The 16,620-nt window shown below is 47.6% G+C and overlaps 1 protein-coding gene across 1 annotated transcript in view; it reads left to right on the top strand.

The window, feature by feature from the left end:
* The window catches only part of LOC112119735 (probable cation-transporting ATPase 13A4), a 65,403-nt gene that overhangs the window by 28,988 nt on the left and 19,795 nt on the right, over positions 1-16,620 (top strand). The window contains exons 10-16 of the mRNA XM_024218523.2: positions 18-188; positions 3,263-3,420; positions 6,480-6,668; positions 8,426-8,487; positions 9,260-9,410; positions 13,833-13,919; positions 15,531-15,684. Coding sequence (XP_024074291.1) covers positions 18-188; positions 3,263-3,420; positions 6,480-6,668; positions 8,426-8,487; positions 9,260-9,410; positions 13,833-13,919; positions 15,531-15,684 — 972 coding nt within the window. The remainder of the gene's footprint in view (positions 1-17; positions 189-3,262; positions 3,421-6,479; positions 6,669-8,425; positions 8,488-9,259; positions 9,411-13,832; positions 13,920-15,530; positions 15,685-16,620) is intronic.

Below are 16,620 nucleotides of genomic sequence, written 5' to 3'. Positions count from 1 at the left end.
AATCCGATCTCCTCTAGGGGAAAGCATTCCAGTAACAAAGACCCACTTGCCCCAGGCTGAGGACTCCAGGCCCTGGAGAACATGCTGCGCAGAGGATTACAAAAGACATGTCCTTTTCTGTGGAACAGAGGTCATCCAGACCAAGGCAGATGGCAACGGGCCAGTGAGAGCTGTTGTGCTGAGGACTGGTCAGTCAATTCACTCTTCACGGCGCTTTTCTCTAACGCAGTAGCTGGACCAGGCTAAGGGCACGTCTAGACTGCAAAAAGAGACCCTCAGCAGCAAGTCTCAGAGCCTGGCTCAACTGACTCGGGCTCACAGGGCTCGAGCGGTGAGGCTAAAAATAGCCGTGTAGACTTTCAGGCTCAGGCTGGAGCCCAGGCTCTGACACCTGGCGAGGTGGGAGGGTCTCAGAGCACAAGGTCCAGCCCGAACCCTCACATCTCTGCGGCTATTGTTAGCCCCCTAGCGTGAGTGCTGGAAGCCCAAGTCAGGTGACCAGGGCTCAGACTCGTTGCCATGGGGCTGCGGGGGGATGGGTGGGTTTGCAGGGTAGCTGTACCCTACGAGTCCAATCCTCTGTCATACCAGTCACACCGATGTTAATGGATTTACTCCAAATTCACCCCAGCCTGGCTGAGAGCAGCGTTTGGCCAAGATCTCTGTCTGCACCAAACGGCTATTTCTTGTTTGTATTGCTCAGCATAACCCTTTAAAAAAATACTACAGCATGCTACGGCGTTAGCCCTAAAGCCTATAGCGCCCAGATATACTGTGTGGGACCATTGCTGTACAGTAACGCAGCCCTAAATGCTAGAACGGAGTCCCATACTCAGCTCCTCTCCAGGACTTGGCTAGCTGCGGGATTGACACCCTCCTGGCCGGACCCCATGGCAGCTGTGCTCCAGCTAACAGTCCCCACCTGGTTCAGATGCCTGGTTGAGGGTGCTTTTGGCAAGGGGTTTCCGACAGTCCAATAGAGCCCAGGTTTGCCAAGCACCACCCTGGAAGGCCACGCTCTTGTCCTGTGCCTGAGTGGAGGGCTAGGATGGCTGAGTGAGGATGGCTATTCTATTGCTGGTGATTTATTTTGTGATCAGGGAAGAGCTCCCTTGGGTGGAGCATCACATTCTGGATATGTTTCCATGGGTTTGCACAAGCATCTAGCTTTTAAAACAACAGTGGATATGCCAAGCCGCAAGAGTTGGTCTGAACCCGAGAGTTTGAGTTCAGCGCAAAGGAGACACATCAGAGTGTAAAGGAATGAACAACACCCGAGGATGCTCAGCCTGCTCTGCCACTTCCTCACTGAGGGAGGGGAGGCAAGAGACTGCACTGCTCTGATCCTGCTGTAGCCTTAGATGAGTTTAGGGTGCAAACTGCACAAGTCACTAATAGATTCTCTACTCAGGTGGCTACATGAGAACTTTCCCTGAGTTGAGATTGGTAGAGCACACAAATAAAAATACGAAGATGGTACTTAAAATCCAAATAAATCCAAGCATAAGCATAACTATACAAAACCAGATCTGTATAACGAAACAGCCCCTGGATCATGCATGCTTACAGCCTTAGGCAGGCTCCACATTAAGCAATCCCCCAATGTTGACATACCAGTCTCCATAAAGTTGTAAGCAACAGCTAAGATAAAAGAAAAAGTGGAGATCATTACAGGGGGCTTGTTTGTAGTCAGGCTTCGGCCATTTGGTTATCCTTGGTGTCCCAACTACCGGCTGGCTTGACAACCTCTCATGCATGTGGATGGAATGGAACAGTGTATCTGGACCATGTGTGATCAAGTCACAGCCCTCTATTCATATCTGGTATTCTGGGAGCCCTATTTTAGGGTTCCAGTTGTCCATATGTGGTATTCCGGTTGCCCATAATGACATTTCCGACAGTTAAACCAATCATTTGCATCCGTTCCTTTCCAAATAGTTTTGGTACATCATTGAGATTAGCTCTTACTGCAGAAAGCCCCTAAGATGCTACCATCTGTTCATTCGTGGGTTTACCCTATTTATCACAAGATGCATATTGCTAACTTCTAGGTCTCACTCTAAGCCTGTAACACTTAACGCTTAAAACCTCTAGCCAAGCCTGTTTTTAATACATGCATTTTAGTTTTTCTGTTTGCTGTTACAGCTTCAGAAAATTCCATTATTCTTTTATCCAAAACCATAGACCCTCCAAGATCAGGTCAGGGGTCAGCAGTCAACACTGCTAATGCTAGATCAGTTCTTAGAGAGACAAGGAGAGTTAGGTCAGATCTTTTATTGGACCAGCTCCTGGTGATGAGAGAGAATGGCGGATGCGGAGGGTTTGAGAAAGAGGAGCAGGTCCACCTCTCCATGTCTTTCCCTTTCCCCGAAAAGTAGTAAGAGAGGACAGCAGACCAGCCATGCCACCCATCCACCCACTGAAGAAGTTGAAGCATAAGAGGAGGCAGAGAGGCACTTGCCTCACCACAGAAGATGGCTAAGGGCAGCAGCAGAGCAGGCCTTTTGGAGGATGGAGGGATCTCAGAAAATGCCTTTCGATTTGATGCAACTCGCCTGGGTGCTTGTTTTAGCCGAATTTCAGACAGATTCTGGGTTCAGGTGAATCTGAAACTCAAGGTAAAAATCTGCTTTCCCAAGACCCAGTAGTAAGGTTCGCTGAAACTCATCCTCCCACAAACCAACGGGTTTCACAGAGCCTTCATGAGGACTGGGTTAGCAGTGGATGGCACACCTCAGCCACAGATGGGAGACTCAAAACATCCTCACAATGCTCTTAATCTCTTCTGTATTGTAAAACCAGCACTAAAGTCCAGCACCTGCCACTGAGAATCTTCTAGCTCAAGTAATCACTTGGAAGGATCCCCGAGGTTTACAGTACAATGTTGTCTGACCTTTATTTGAAGGCAAACCTAGGCAATCAACTTTTCGTGATCACTGAGTGCCCAATCACACAATTACTTAGTATTGTGTTTAGTCCTCCCGAAGACACCTATATGGGTCTGCTCATGGTAGTAAGTACTACACACAGGAGTGAGCGTTTGCAGGATTGGACATGCTGATGATTGCTTAAGAAAAATATCACCGTCTCTGGAAAGAATGTTTCCATATAGTAGCTTTTATAAATTGTAATGTGAGATCTGGGTCTCTCTTTTTAAGTTGCAGTAGCTATGAATCTTCTCATTCCACCATTTTTCTTAATGAACTTTTAGAACCAATTCCCCCATTTACTGATGTCATGTGGGTTTGGTTTGTCACTTCAGGTTTCAACACAGCCAAAGGAGACCTGGTCAGGTCTATTCTCTACCCTAAGCCCATGAATTTCAAGCTGTACAGAGACGCCTTACGGTTCCTGATGTGCCTCATAGCGCTTGCGACCATTGGAATGATCTATACAGTGTGTGTTTTTGCACTAAACGGGGTGAGTGGGACAAATCGCCACAACAAAATTCAGAAGGCACAAAAATGTGGAGTGTCTTACATTTTGTTGCACTTATGAAATTTGGTCTTATTTTCACTACATGTTTGCACTAGAATGGGGGGTCATTTTAAAATGACTTTTTTAACAGAAACAAACAAAAAAGCACCACTTCTCATTTTCATACCAAGGTGCAAACCCCCCCAAATATTCTATGTTAACATTTCCTCGGAGGTCTCCCCAGTGTGTCCTTTAGTTTGCTCTTTGAGATAAAGATTCTCTTTATAGCTGGGGCTCATACAGCACTGAGCGCGCTGTCAATGCTGAACATGTTCATTTAAAAATAGTCATGATATTTCACAAATGCAACAGTTCAGAGCAGGAAGGCAGATGACGTGAAATGCAACAAATACACCACAAAAATTATTTGCAATATGTTCTGCACTTTTGCACATTCTTAGATTTTGTATTTAAAAAAAAAAAAAAAAAAAAAAAAAAAAAAAAATCACAAATGCGCCACACGGTGTGGGTGACACACAGAAAAGTGCCAGCCTGGAAAAGGGAGCTTTTTGAAAGCTGCTAGGAACTGTGCCATGTTTGGAGAAGCCAACGAAAAGGCCAAATCCTGAGAGGCAAAAACCTTTATTCTGCAGTTTGTTCCAAAGGAGAAAAATATATTCCCTAGTCAATCTTCAAACGTTTGGTTCAGAAAGTGAATTGACCTCAAGCTGTTTTCCAGGAAAGTGTGTTTAAAATGCAACCCAGTCCTGCTCTACAGCTTCTCCTTCTATATTGAACGTTCTCACTTGGAATACAGAGCATACAAGGTGAGACAATCAAAGCTGCAGGAACCTGGGTATCCATATTGTCAGACTTACCTGAAAGTCAGTCCTGCCAGATACGGAATGTGTCAGCTCCCATCAGGGCTGAGATACTAACAAGACAGACACCTTCGAGTTACCTACAACAGACAGAAAAATCGAGTGAGATTGGTGCACCGTGTGGTCTGATGTAGTAACAGTGGGGGAGGAATGGTGAACACAGACTGGACACTTGTAATGCTTCAGATATGGCACGTTCTAGTGGATTGAGCTAGGAGTTCCTCATTTGAATCCCAGGTCTGCAGTGTCTCGTTCTGTGGTCTTGGGCAAGTCACTTAGGCCCATGGTTTTAAAAGTGGCTTTAATTTTCAGTGCCTTAGTTTTGGAGGCCCCAACTTGAGACCCCTTGGGCATCATATTCAGAGGGGCTGAGTAGCTGGGCACATAGCTGGAACCAGCAGGCATTGCAGGTGCTCAGCACGTCTGCCAGTCACACCGGCAGTATCTCCAGCTGTCCCTCAGAAATTTGGGGTGCCCAAATTAGAGGCCACTTTTGTAAGCATGGTAGCGGTCTGCATCTCCTGTCCAGGGGCGTGCGAACCGTTTGCACACTCTAGCGTGACCAGGGGCTCCCACCCCAGTGAGCAGGGCTGGGAGCCGTACAGCCGCGCTGGAGGAGCTGCCCGGGCTGGGCACTGGCTCCTGCGAGCAGCGGCCCGACATGCTGCTGCTTTCTCCACTGCAGTTCCTGGTAGAGCCCTGCAGCTCCGCCGACATCCACTTTATATCTGGGGGTATCTGCATCCGCAGATAGCAATTCTGTATCCGCACAGGACACTACAAAAACGATACATTGGAATTGGAAAAGATACAGAGAAGGACAACAAAAATGATTAGGGGTATGGAACAGCTTCCCTATGAGGAGAGGTTAGAAAGACTGGGACTGTCTAGCTCAGAAAAAGGACGACTAAGGGAGGATATGACAGAGGTCTGTAAAATCATGAGTGGTGTGGAGAAAGTGAATAAGTGTTAGTTACCCCTTCACATAACACAAAAACCAGGAGTCACCCAGGACATTAACAGGCAGCAGGTTTACAACAAACAAAAGGAAGTATTTCTTCACACAACGCAGTCAGCCCACGTTGCCAGGGGATGTTGTGAAGGCCAAAAGTATAACTGGGTTAATAAAAGAATGAGATACGTTCCTGGAGAACAGGTCCATCAATGGCTCTTAGCCAAGATGGTCAGAGGCATAACCCCCTGCTCGGGGTGTCCCTAACCCTCCCGTTGCCAGAAGCTGGGACCTGACAGCAGGGGATGGATCACTCAGAATTGCCCGGTTCGATTCATTCCCTCTGAAGCCCTGGCACTGGCCACTACAAGGGCCAAGATACTGGGCTAGCTGGACCCTTGGTCTGACCGTTATGATCAATTTGAGAGACAGTCTCAGTTGAACTCATCTTTAGGAGAAGCCATAAAAGCAAACACCTCCCAGCCTAGGATCATTAACGATGCTGTGGCAATTTTTGCAGTAATTAGGGCTGTTGCCCTAGTAACCTGGCCTTCTGGTGATTGCCTTCTGTTTTCCTAATTTCCTTCTGCAGTGTCAGCTAGTAGAGTCAGCAAAACCCTCGGCTTTAGCCAGAGCACACAGGGCAAAAGACAGGGCCTGGAGTGAAACGGGGATTTAAAGCTATTCCTTGCACTGCCCCATTCCTGGTGCTGTCCTGTGCTGTGTTACAGCAGTCTGAGGTCTGCTCTAATTGTACCAGCCTGGAATGGCCCCAGAGTGCCAGAAACGTAGGCCAGGATTGGCAGAGCATAGGGTACCCCAATCAGACCCCGTTTTTGTAGCTATACTTTAAGGGGAGGGCGTGTAGTATATTAGCTCCTACATCTGCTCTATACCTCTGCACAACCAGCCTTCCACCCAGGTAAACTTCATAATAGACAGGTTTTGCTGCCAACGGTATGACACAAGGTGGCCACATAGGACCCCAGGATACTGTCAAGTATTTTTCACTTCCTGCCCTCTAAATTGTTGTATCATGTTGCTGGGGTCTTTTAAACAGCTCCCATGTTCCACCCCAGAAGTGGCTACATTTCAGCAACAGGGAAGTGATTTTTGCATGTGTCAAGATTTGGGACACAACCCTAGTATTACCTGCTTGCTGATGAAATCTTAGTCCCATAGAGCAAGCTGATGTTCTCTTGCTGATAACAGCACTTGTTTTGTGTCAGGAAGAGGCAGGAGAAGTGGTGAAAAAGGCACTGGACGTCATCACTATTGCAGTCCCTCCAGCTCTCCCTGCTGCTTTGACGACGGGGATCATTTATACGCAGGGCAGGCTGAAGAAAAAGGGAATCTTCTGCATCAGTCCTCAGAGGATCAATGTGTGTGGTCAGCTGAACCTCATCTGCTTTGACAAAGTGAGTGTGATGGACTCGTTATTGGTTTATTAGTAACAATGGAGTTCAGCTGGGAGCGCTTGGAATCAAACCAGACCATCAAGTGAGACTGCAGAAACCAGGAAGAGAAAATGTTGCACTTGTGACAGACGGCTAGGGAGAGAAAATTTCCATTTGATCTTATTTGTCCATTTGCTGGGTCAAATAAGATTCTGTCTCCCTAGAGGGGGGGAGACCTGCCAGAGATTTAGGCTGAAAGAGGCTCAGACTCAAACCAAGGGAAAATGAGATGGCTACAATTACTGCCAGAGCACCCTCTCCCCCAGCATTTCAACTCAAACTTCAAGTACATGGCCTTGATGGAACCATAACCAAACCCCATTGTTTGTATCATTTCTTGTATTGCACTTTCTCTGAGTGTTTTGTATATACATGTGATACAAAATCATGGCTGGTGTGGAGAAAGTAAATCAGGAAGTGTTATTTACTCCTTCTCATAACACAAGAACTAGGGGTCACCCAATTAAATTAACAGGCAGCAGGTTTAAAACAAACAAAAGGAAGTATTTCTTCACACAGTGCACGGGCAACCTGTGGAACTCTTTGCAAGAGGATGTTGTGAAGGCCAAGACTATAACAGGGTTCAAGAAAGAACTAGATAAGTTCATGGAGGATAGGTCCATCAATGGCTATCAGCCAGGATGGGCAGGGATGGTGTCCCTAGCCTCTGTTTGCCAGAAGCTGGGAATAGGCGACAGGGGATGGATCACTTGCTGATTACCTGTTCTGTTCATTCCCTCTGGGGCACCCGGCATTGGCCACTGTCGGTAGACAGGACACTGGGCTAGATGGACCTTTGATCTGACCCAGCGTGGCTGTTCTTATGATATGAAAGCAAAACCAGACGGTATGGCCCCTTCGGTGTGATATAATTCAGTGCTCATGGTGCATTGTGAGATGGGCCTTTCAAAAGTCTGTCTCTCTATTACTGACATGTGGGGATGGTCAAACACTGCAGGAGTGCACTGCCTCCCCTAGACACTGATCTTCCAAAGAAGTGAGGCCACTCCATTGTGTGGCTGTAGTCCCATAATGACCCTTCAAACTCTCAGGCTACGTCTGCACTGCAGTCAAGGGTGTGATTTGCAGCACCGTAGACATACCTGCCCTAGCTTCAATCATGCTAAAAATAGCAGTGAAGATGCAGCGGCAGGGGCTTCAGCGTGGGCTGTACAAGGCTACCGGAGACCCTTGGTACATGCTCATGTTGTGACCCCATGCTGAAGTCCGTGCTGCTGGGTCTTCACCGCTATTTTGAGCTGTGCTAGCTAGCTGTGAAAGTCAGCAAGGCTACACCTACCCATGCTGCAAAGCAGCCCCTCAATTGCAATGTAGACATAGCCTTAGTCCAAGACATCATATCCGCACACTATAATGTCTATTAGCATTACAATCATTTAGCATTTACATGGCATGATACAGAACTAGAGACTGACCCTGTACTTTCACACACATGTAGTCCGTACTTACACAAGCAGTCCCAGTGACTGAGCTCCACCATCCACACACAGGCGTGTTAGTGCCAAATGCTGCATCGAGGGCTTTATGTTTTCCTCTGAAGCATCTGGCAGTGGCTCAGTGCCCCATTACTCTGAACTAGTACGGCATTTCCTCTGTCCCCAGGCAGAGATCTGTTGAAACAGATCCTGTTTTCACTCCTCTTAGAGCTCATGTGTCTTTACAAAGTGAAGTTAATTCAAATGTCCATTTTAACCTAGACTGGCACCTTAACAGAAGATGGACTGGACCTGTGGGGGGTGATCGCTTCTGAAGGAAACAGGTAATGATCTTTGACAATAGATGGAGCTTGTGTTTTGTTGGACTGTGCCTGGATTCGGTCTCAGTAGCTCCCCTTCACTTCACAGCAGCAGGGTGAGCCCAGGGGATTGCTAATGGGGTCATTCAACAGTCTGAGTTTGGCCACGATCAGTAGTGACTGAACTTTGCTACTTTCAATGGCTGTTCAGTGGCCTTGTGAAATGAGCTGGTTGCCTCAGCCAGCTCCTGCTGACCCATGTCACAGAATATCACCACAGCTGTCACTATTTCTCACCCCTGTTGACAGTCTCAGCAGGCTGAAGGGTCCAGGGAGGCTGTTCTAACCTCTCCCCCACTCTCACGGCTGAGGCATATTGGCAAGGCAGAATGGATCAGTCTCGCTGTGCCCGTTCAGGGGATACATAGAGCACACACATCCACTGAGCCATTTGCCATCTGTGGAGCCAATTTCATGAAAAATTAAATATTTTTTATTTAAGATCAAATAAACCAAGGTAGGCACTGAGCCAGCGGCTAGGTCTGCTTTACAGTGAGATTCGAATTACACTGGGGATGGCCCTGCCCCTAATGCACGATGACTTGCCCAGAAGAGCAAGTGAAAGAATGACACATGCAATACAAATGAAAGAGAATCAGCTCTACAAAGAGCAGAATTCATGTGGCTGATCACAGGACAGGGGTTCAATCGTGGTGTGGTTTTATTGTTTTTACGATTAGAGGAGCTGCAGTTAAGTCATGTAACGCAGCTACTTTTACGCTTTCTTATAAACCAGTTTTCAGAAAGTCCACAGCTTCGCCTCTGGTCGCAGCTTGCCCTGGGGACCAATGTGCGGCGCCATGGCGAGCTGTCATTCACTGATTGTTCTGGACGGAAAGATACAGGGAGATCCATTGGACCTGAAAATGTTTGAGGCAACTAATTGGGTAAAGCTCTGTTTTATTGTTGTTCTAAGATCGGGGAAGATCTTGGTACTGGCGCAAGGTGGGGGCCATTCCTTTCTCACTGCTGCAGATAGCCTGCTCCCGAACAGAAACCAAAGGGAAGGGTCCTCCCCTGCCCAGAGAGTAGATACTGGGCAAAGAAAAGTCCCATCCCAAGTCCTCCCTTCCACAAGGAAGGCAGGAATACCTCTCCCTGAGGAGAGCCCAGCGTTCTCACCACTCCACTATGTTTTTTGACTCTGGCATTTGTGCAGATCACTTGGGGTTGGTAGGTTCACGAGCCCCACCTGTCTTCCCAGCCTAGTTTCTTAGGCCTGGGCTACACTTAAAATTTAGGTCAACGTCGCTTTGGCATGCAGGGATATGAAAAATCCACACTCCTGCATGCTGTAGCTATGCCGACTAGCCCCCTGGGCAGCCGCAGCTAGGTCAACAGAAGAATGCTTCTGTCACCCTAGCTACCGTTGCTCGTAGCGACCAGCTGGGTGACTACAAAAAATAATTTTCCCTCTGTTGATATTCACACCTTCTTGTCAACTGTTGAGAACGGGCCACATCTGCCATGATTGAATTGGCTCATTAGCACTGATCCCCCACTTGGTAAGGCAACTCCCATCTTTTCATGTGCTGTGTATTTATACCTGCCACTGTATTTTCCACTCCATGCATCTGATGAAGTGGGTTTTAGCCCACAAAAGCTTATGCCCAAATACATTTGTTAGTCTCTAAGGTGCCACAAGGACTCCTTGTTGTTTTTGTCCTGTTTAGGATACACAGACCGCCAAGGGAGCTAAGATTATTCCACAGCACAGACCAAGACTGAGTTAGAAGTAAGCTAAAGTAGAACGTCCGTCAGTTGTCAGAGGCAAAGACACACAGCTAGGTTGTTTTAATTCTAGCCAGTAGAGGGTAGGAGCACACACGTACAAAGCTAGTGCATTGCTCAAGCAGGCTGCATTCTGCGACAGAGAATGGGTATTTCAGGGGCCAGGAAACTGAAGGACGATTGTCTGTCCTACTCAAGGATAGGATCATTAACCAATACTGCAAATCACAAGGTGGAGTGAGCTACTGGAACTCTGAAAGTCATAGCTAGACAAAAACCATTTCAGCAGCTTAATTAATTCTTCCTCCTCGTCAGTCAGTAATGTAATGATGAAACCAGCACTAGCCTCTCATGTTTCATTTCTGAAACACATTGTGGGAATGAAATGCTGGATTTTTAAAAGAAGCATGGAGGAGAAGTGAAATTTGAATCTTGGAGACATTAAAACATCAGTGTTCCTATATACCCTCTCGCATAAGTCAAAAATAATGGGACAGTCAATGAAATGGAAAGGCAACATTCTGAAGCTGATAAAAGAAAATGCACTTTTACACAATCCATAATTAACCCATGGAATTCATTGCCACAAGACTTCACTGATGCCAAGACTTAGCAAGATTCCTAAAAAGGGTTAGGATAAAGGTGAGTAAAGAACATCCACCTTTATGTTAGATAAGACAGATTATTTTATTTCTACAAAGGATATAAACCTTCACGTTTCAGAGCCTAAATCAGTCACTAATGACGGGAGATAGGAAGAAACTTCCCCTAGGGCATATTGTTACTGGTTCCGGTCTGGTTTCTTACACCTGCTACTGAAGCATCTGGTCATGGTCGCTGTCAGGGACAGGATTCTGAACCCGATGGATCACTGCTCTGATCCAGTACAGCAACTCCTGTGTTCCTAATATGTAGCTTATCCTGGAATTTTACATTTGGCTTCGTGATGATGTAGGCAACACAATTTGTAAATGGGATGGGGTAAATTTAACTTGCATCTAGTGGCCGGTTGCAGTAACTGTAGCTCTAGAGTTAAGCAACAATGCTTACACTAACTGGCAGATGAAATACAATGTGGATAAGTGCAAAATAATGGATATAGGAAAATATAATCTCAGCTATATATACAAAATGATGGGGTCTAAATTAGCTGTTAGCACTCAAGAAAGAGATCTTGAAGACATTGGGTATAGTTCTCTGAAATCATCCACTCAACATGCAGCAGCAGTCAAAAAAGCGAACAGAATGTTAGGAACCATTAGAAAAGGAATAGAGAACAAGACAAAAAATACTGTAATGCCACTCTACAAATCCATGATACACCCACACATTGAACACTGCATGCAGTTCTGGTCACCCCATCTCATAAAGATATATTAGAATTGGAAAAGGTGCAGAGAAGGGCAACAAGAATGATTAAGAATGAACAGCTTCCATATGAGGAGAGATTAAAAAGACTGGGAGTGTTTATTTTAGAAAAGAGATGACTAAGGGGGAATATGATAGAGGTCCATCAAATCATGACTGGTGTGGAGAAAATGAATAAGGAAGTGTTATTTACTCCTTCTCATAACACAAGAACCAGGGGTCACCCAATGAAATTAATAGGCAGCAGGTTTAAAACAAACATAAGAAAGTGCTTCTTCACACAACGCACAGTCAACCTGTGGAACTCTTTGCCAGAGGATGTTGTAAAGGCCAAATGTATAATTTGGTTAAAAAAAGAACTAGATAAATCCATGGAGGATAGGTCCATCAATGGCTATTAGCCAGGATAATCAGGGATGGTGTCCCGAGCCTCTGTTTGCCAGAAGCTGGGAATGGGTGACAGGGGATGGATCACTTTCCTGATTCCCTGTTCTGTTCATTCCCTCTGGGGCATCTGGCACTGGCCACTGTCAGAGACAGGATACTGGGCTAGATGGACCATTGGTCTGACCCAGCATTGCCGTTCTTACGTTCTTAACTAAATTCCATGGCCAGTGTGCTCTTTAAAGGGCAGCATCAACTAAGTAAAACACAAACACAAACCAACAAACACAATAGAACCTGCCTTGTAAGCATTCACCTCCAGAAGGATTGGACTGCCAAGATGCACAGTGTAGGGATGAGGTCTTGCCTGGTGAACAGAGCAGGGTCCTGGGAGTTGTGATTTCTGGGTTCTGTTTCCAGTTCTGTCTTTAGCTTCTGTGTGGCCTTGGGCAACTCACACTGTGCCTCAGTTTGCCCATCTGTAGACTGTACATAACTACATCCAAAAAACCCTATATAAAGAATGTTAATGTTGCCCACCCCCTCTGCTCCTGTTCTCCACTGCTTCCTCCCCATTCTGGCTATGCCCCCCAGCCTCTCGCCACCCTCTGGCTCCTGCAATACCCTCTCCCCATCCCTCCCCCTTTCCAGTTCCTCACCCCTCTGCACTCAAAGTGAGGCGGCTTCCTCCTCCTCTTTACTGCCTAGAGCTAGCCGGAGGAGCATTGAAAGCAAGGACAGACAGACAGTCTCCTTGCTCTCTCAGTCCTGGTGCCTGGATCCACAGTGGCCACAGCACTCACTGCAAGGGAAGTCTCAGGACCCAGCATGCTCAGTCATTCGGTGGGGACGGTGCGGGCACATTCCAGGAGATGTGAAGGGCCAAAGGACGCTCGGGCTAGATGGACTCTTTGAAGAGTTTAGCAGCCACTTGAATAAATCTCTACTGAGCGTGTGCAAACTGCAGCTTTCCAAAGGCATAAAACTTGGCCAAATTTGGGCAGATTTGCATGGGAGCAGAAGCAATAGGCACAACCCTGACCCTGGGCGACCCCCTGCCAATTGTCAAGTCCCTGCTCCAACACAGGGGGCACTAGAGCTACTAAAAAAAATCCTTACAGCTAATTTGTTAACATGAGCAAAACATTTCCCCCAATCTCATCCCCAGAACCTGCTGAGTCTTCCCATAAAAACCACAGCCTGAGGCAGACACCTGGCATGGAAGGCTTCAACCCAACGGTTAAAGTCTGGCAAAGTTATTGGATGGCAGCCGTCCGCCTTGAATGACAATGGCGTAAGCCCCAACACAGTTCAGTTACTCTGCGTTACGCTGCAGCATTCCCGAGCAGCAGTCCTTGGCACAGATAATGCAGGCATAAGGTGCAGGGCCGGGGATGAAGCTGGCACCTCCTAGCACTTGAGCCGTGCTGTGTGGTATTCTCTCTCCACTGTCCCTCCGGAAGCAGGGTCTGATCAGGGGACGTGTCGGGCTACCTATGCCACGTATAATAATATTTACCTTCCTCACAAGGGATGTTGTGAGGGTTACCAAAAGTTTGCTGTAAAAGACTATGAAAGTATTGGATGAAACGTGCTGCGTAAGTGCAAAGCATTCTCGATTATTTCGCCACGTCATTCATACTATGTCACAGAAAAGATTTGTGGCTATTTCTCAGGCTTTTAATAAACGATCCGGGGGTATCTGCTAGGACAGGTGTGGTGCGAACTTGATTATTAATTCACCATTGACCATCATTCAGTGCAGATTGTAGAATTTATCTTAAAGCTTATGAGATAAAAGGTCCTCTTTGTCTTTAAATAAACAGGAGATGGAGGATTCCTGTGAAGATCATGTTAAGAATGGCGAATTCACACACGCTGTTGTTATTAAACCCGGACCCAAAGCCAGCAATGTAAGCTTTTTATCACATATACACCATCTATAATTAAGTTAAATTAGAGACAACAATCATTGGCTGCTCTGTTAAGAAGTCCTCGGTCACCCTGCCCCTTTACATTTCTTCAGTCCATCATTGTGCCTTGGATCGAAGGCAAAGAGATTTCTCTCTTATTATTATCTCATGTTATCTCAGCAGCTCTGCCATTCACTTCACCACTAGTCCGTTCTTGAGCACAGACCATCATACAGGCTGGGTTGTGGGGTGGAGATAACATACCACTGAGGCTAGGTTGGAGTTCCCAAGGTTTCTATAGGGCCAGAGTGTGCTTGGCCCTTAGGCAGGGGGCACTGGGGGGAGGAAGGGCGCCAGGATACTCCTCCCTTCCTTGTGTGGCCGGTGTAAAGGCCAGTCAGAGTCGCGGTCCCTGTCCTTGTGGGAATGCAGGGGCTGCTCTGTCCCGGCTCCCCTGGGGGCGCGTGATACCCCCAAAGGGGGCAGGACCAAGGGTCCGGCTCGGCCCGTGCACCTGCTAGCAGAGCTGGGCAGGGAAAATAAATGAAAGGCAAATGTCCCGTAACTGCTTCAGGCCAGTTTGAAAATAATCCAGCACTTTCCTACGGGCTGGGTTGTGACAGCCTTACCTCCTGGGAATCGATGGCTCGACTCGGGGCTACTCACCAGTGGGGAGAGGAGCCCCCCGTTATTATAGCAGAGAGATGTATCAGCTGGGGCTCTGGACCAGTCTATCCATTCTAGTCTGTGTTAATTCACAAGTGACTGGTCACACAGATCCTGCTACTTGTGTGTTTAGTGACGTGTTAAAACTGGATCTCACTGTCCAGGAAGGTTTTCCTGAAATTCAGCTTACAGGTTTCCTGCCTAAAATTTCAACGTGGTGCTCCTGACCACTACACTCCTCACTGAATCATTCCCCTCTGCTCTGGGAGTTATCACCCCTCCGATAGAGCAAACAATTGATTTTCTTCCTCTGAAGCATAAGGGCCGGCCGGGGCTGGAGACGGGACATTGAGCGGGGGAGGGGAGGGCTCGGAGGGGGCACCACACATTCTCTCTCAGGTGCTTGGCTGGCTGGTCGGCGCTCACATGCTCAGGGTCTAACTCATCGCTATAAGTGAGGTTGGGTAGGAATTCTCCCCTGGGCCAGACTGGCCGGGACCTTGCGGTTTCTCTCCTTCCTCTGCAGCATGTGGGTGCGGGTCACTTGCCAGGACCTTGGGTGCATCTCACATCATCCTTTCCCTGCCATTGCAGGGGCTTGGGCCCTGGTGCAGCTCGGTGCCTCCCGTTCACTGCCTGTGGCACATAATAGTCCAGTCTCCTGTGGGCTGGGATGCTAATTCGGGTTGTTGGGTTTAGCGTGCGGGTGCTGAGGGCTGTTGGCAGCTTGGGATATACAGCCGGTCAGCCCAGATGCTCTGGTGGGCCCTTCTGGCCTTAAATTCTATGACTCTAACCACTTTGCACAAAAGCCCAGAAGTCACAGTTTGTGCTTGCACCTGGCTCAGCCCCAGCACCCTGCGATGGCCCTGGGAGCAGCACAAAACCCTCTGACTTGAGGTTATAGCCTTACCGTAGCATGTAGTACCTGCGCTTCTCTCCTAGGTTCCAGTGGAAGGAATTGCCATCTTACACCAGTTTCCATTTTCCTCAGCCCTGCAGAGGATGTCGGTCATAGCTCAGGAGATCGGAGGGGAGCAGCAGGTCTTCATGAAGGGAGCTCCGGAGACGGTGGCCAAGTTTTGTAGACCAGAAACTGGTAAGTAACATCTCTATAAATGCTCAAACGTCTGTGAGATGTGGCTTTTAAATTGTACGGGGCCTGCACTGTGACAGGAGAGATCCAGGTTTGATTTCTGAGCCCAGACTCTTACCCCCAGACTGACAGGAATTAGAGCTTTGCCTTCACTCGACAGTGATTCATTCTGGCTGGTCGGAGTGGGATCTGATTGGGTCTAACCTACCCCTGCTCAGCCAAAGGATGCCACTGAGGCTGGGTCTACACTACAGCGGGGTTCCGACCTAAGATACGCAACTTCAGCTACGTGAATACCGTAGCTGAAGTTGCGTATTTTAGGTCGGCTTACCTGGTGGTGAGGACGGGGGAAAGTCGACCGCTGCCGCCGACTCCGCTGCCGCCTCTTGCCGAGGTGGATTTCCGGAGTCGACGGCAGAGCGATCAGGGATCGATTTTACCGCGTCCTCACGAGACGCGGTAAGTCGATCCCCGATAGACCGATTGCTACCCGCCGGATCGGCGGGTAGTGAAGACATACCCTGAGAGATGAACAGATGGTACAAATTGGTGGCGTCCTCCACAGCGGACCTTTCAGAGACAACCCTCTTGATTTTCCGGCCTACAGTAGCCAAGCAGTAGTATTGCGTTTTCGTTGCTCTTGGCTAAAATGACCAATATGATTCACAGGGTGAGCTAGTGGTTAGAGCAGGGGACTAGAAGACAAGACTCCTGGGTTCCAATCCAGCCGCAGCCACTCGCTTGCTCTGTGTCCTTAGTCAAATCACTTAAACTTCCTGATCCTTATTTACCCATCTGTAAAATGCCTAGAACAACACACCTACCTCGCAAGGCACTAGGAGGTTTATTAACATTGATAAAGCAATTTGAGAGCCTTGGATAGACAGTGATAGAAAAGAGAAGTTTTGTTACTATTACTATGCCAAGTCGAATTCATCG

The sequence above is a fragment of the Terrapene carolina genome, unplaced genomic scaffold (assembly GCF_002925995.2).
Source record: "Terrapene carolina triunguis isolate 2854851 unplaced genomic scaffold, T_m_triunguis-2.0 Scaffold88, whole genome shotgun sequence".
In the NCBI taxonomy this organism is placed as follows: domain Eukaryota; kingdom Metazoa; phylum Chordata; order Testudines; family Emydidae; genus Terrapene; species Terrapene triunguis.
Note: the sequence above shows the minus strand (reverse complement) of the source record. Positions and strands in the feature narration are given on the sequence as shown.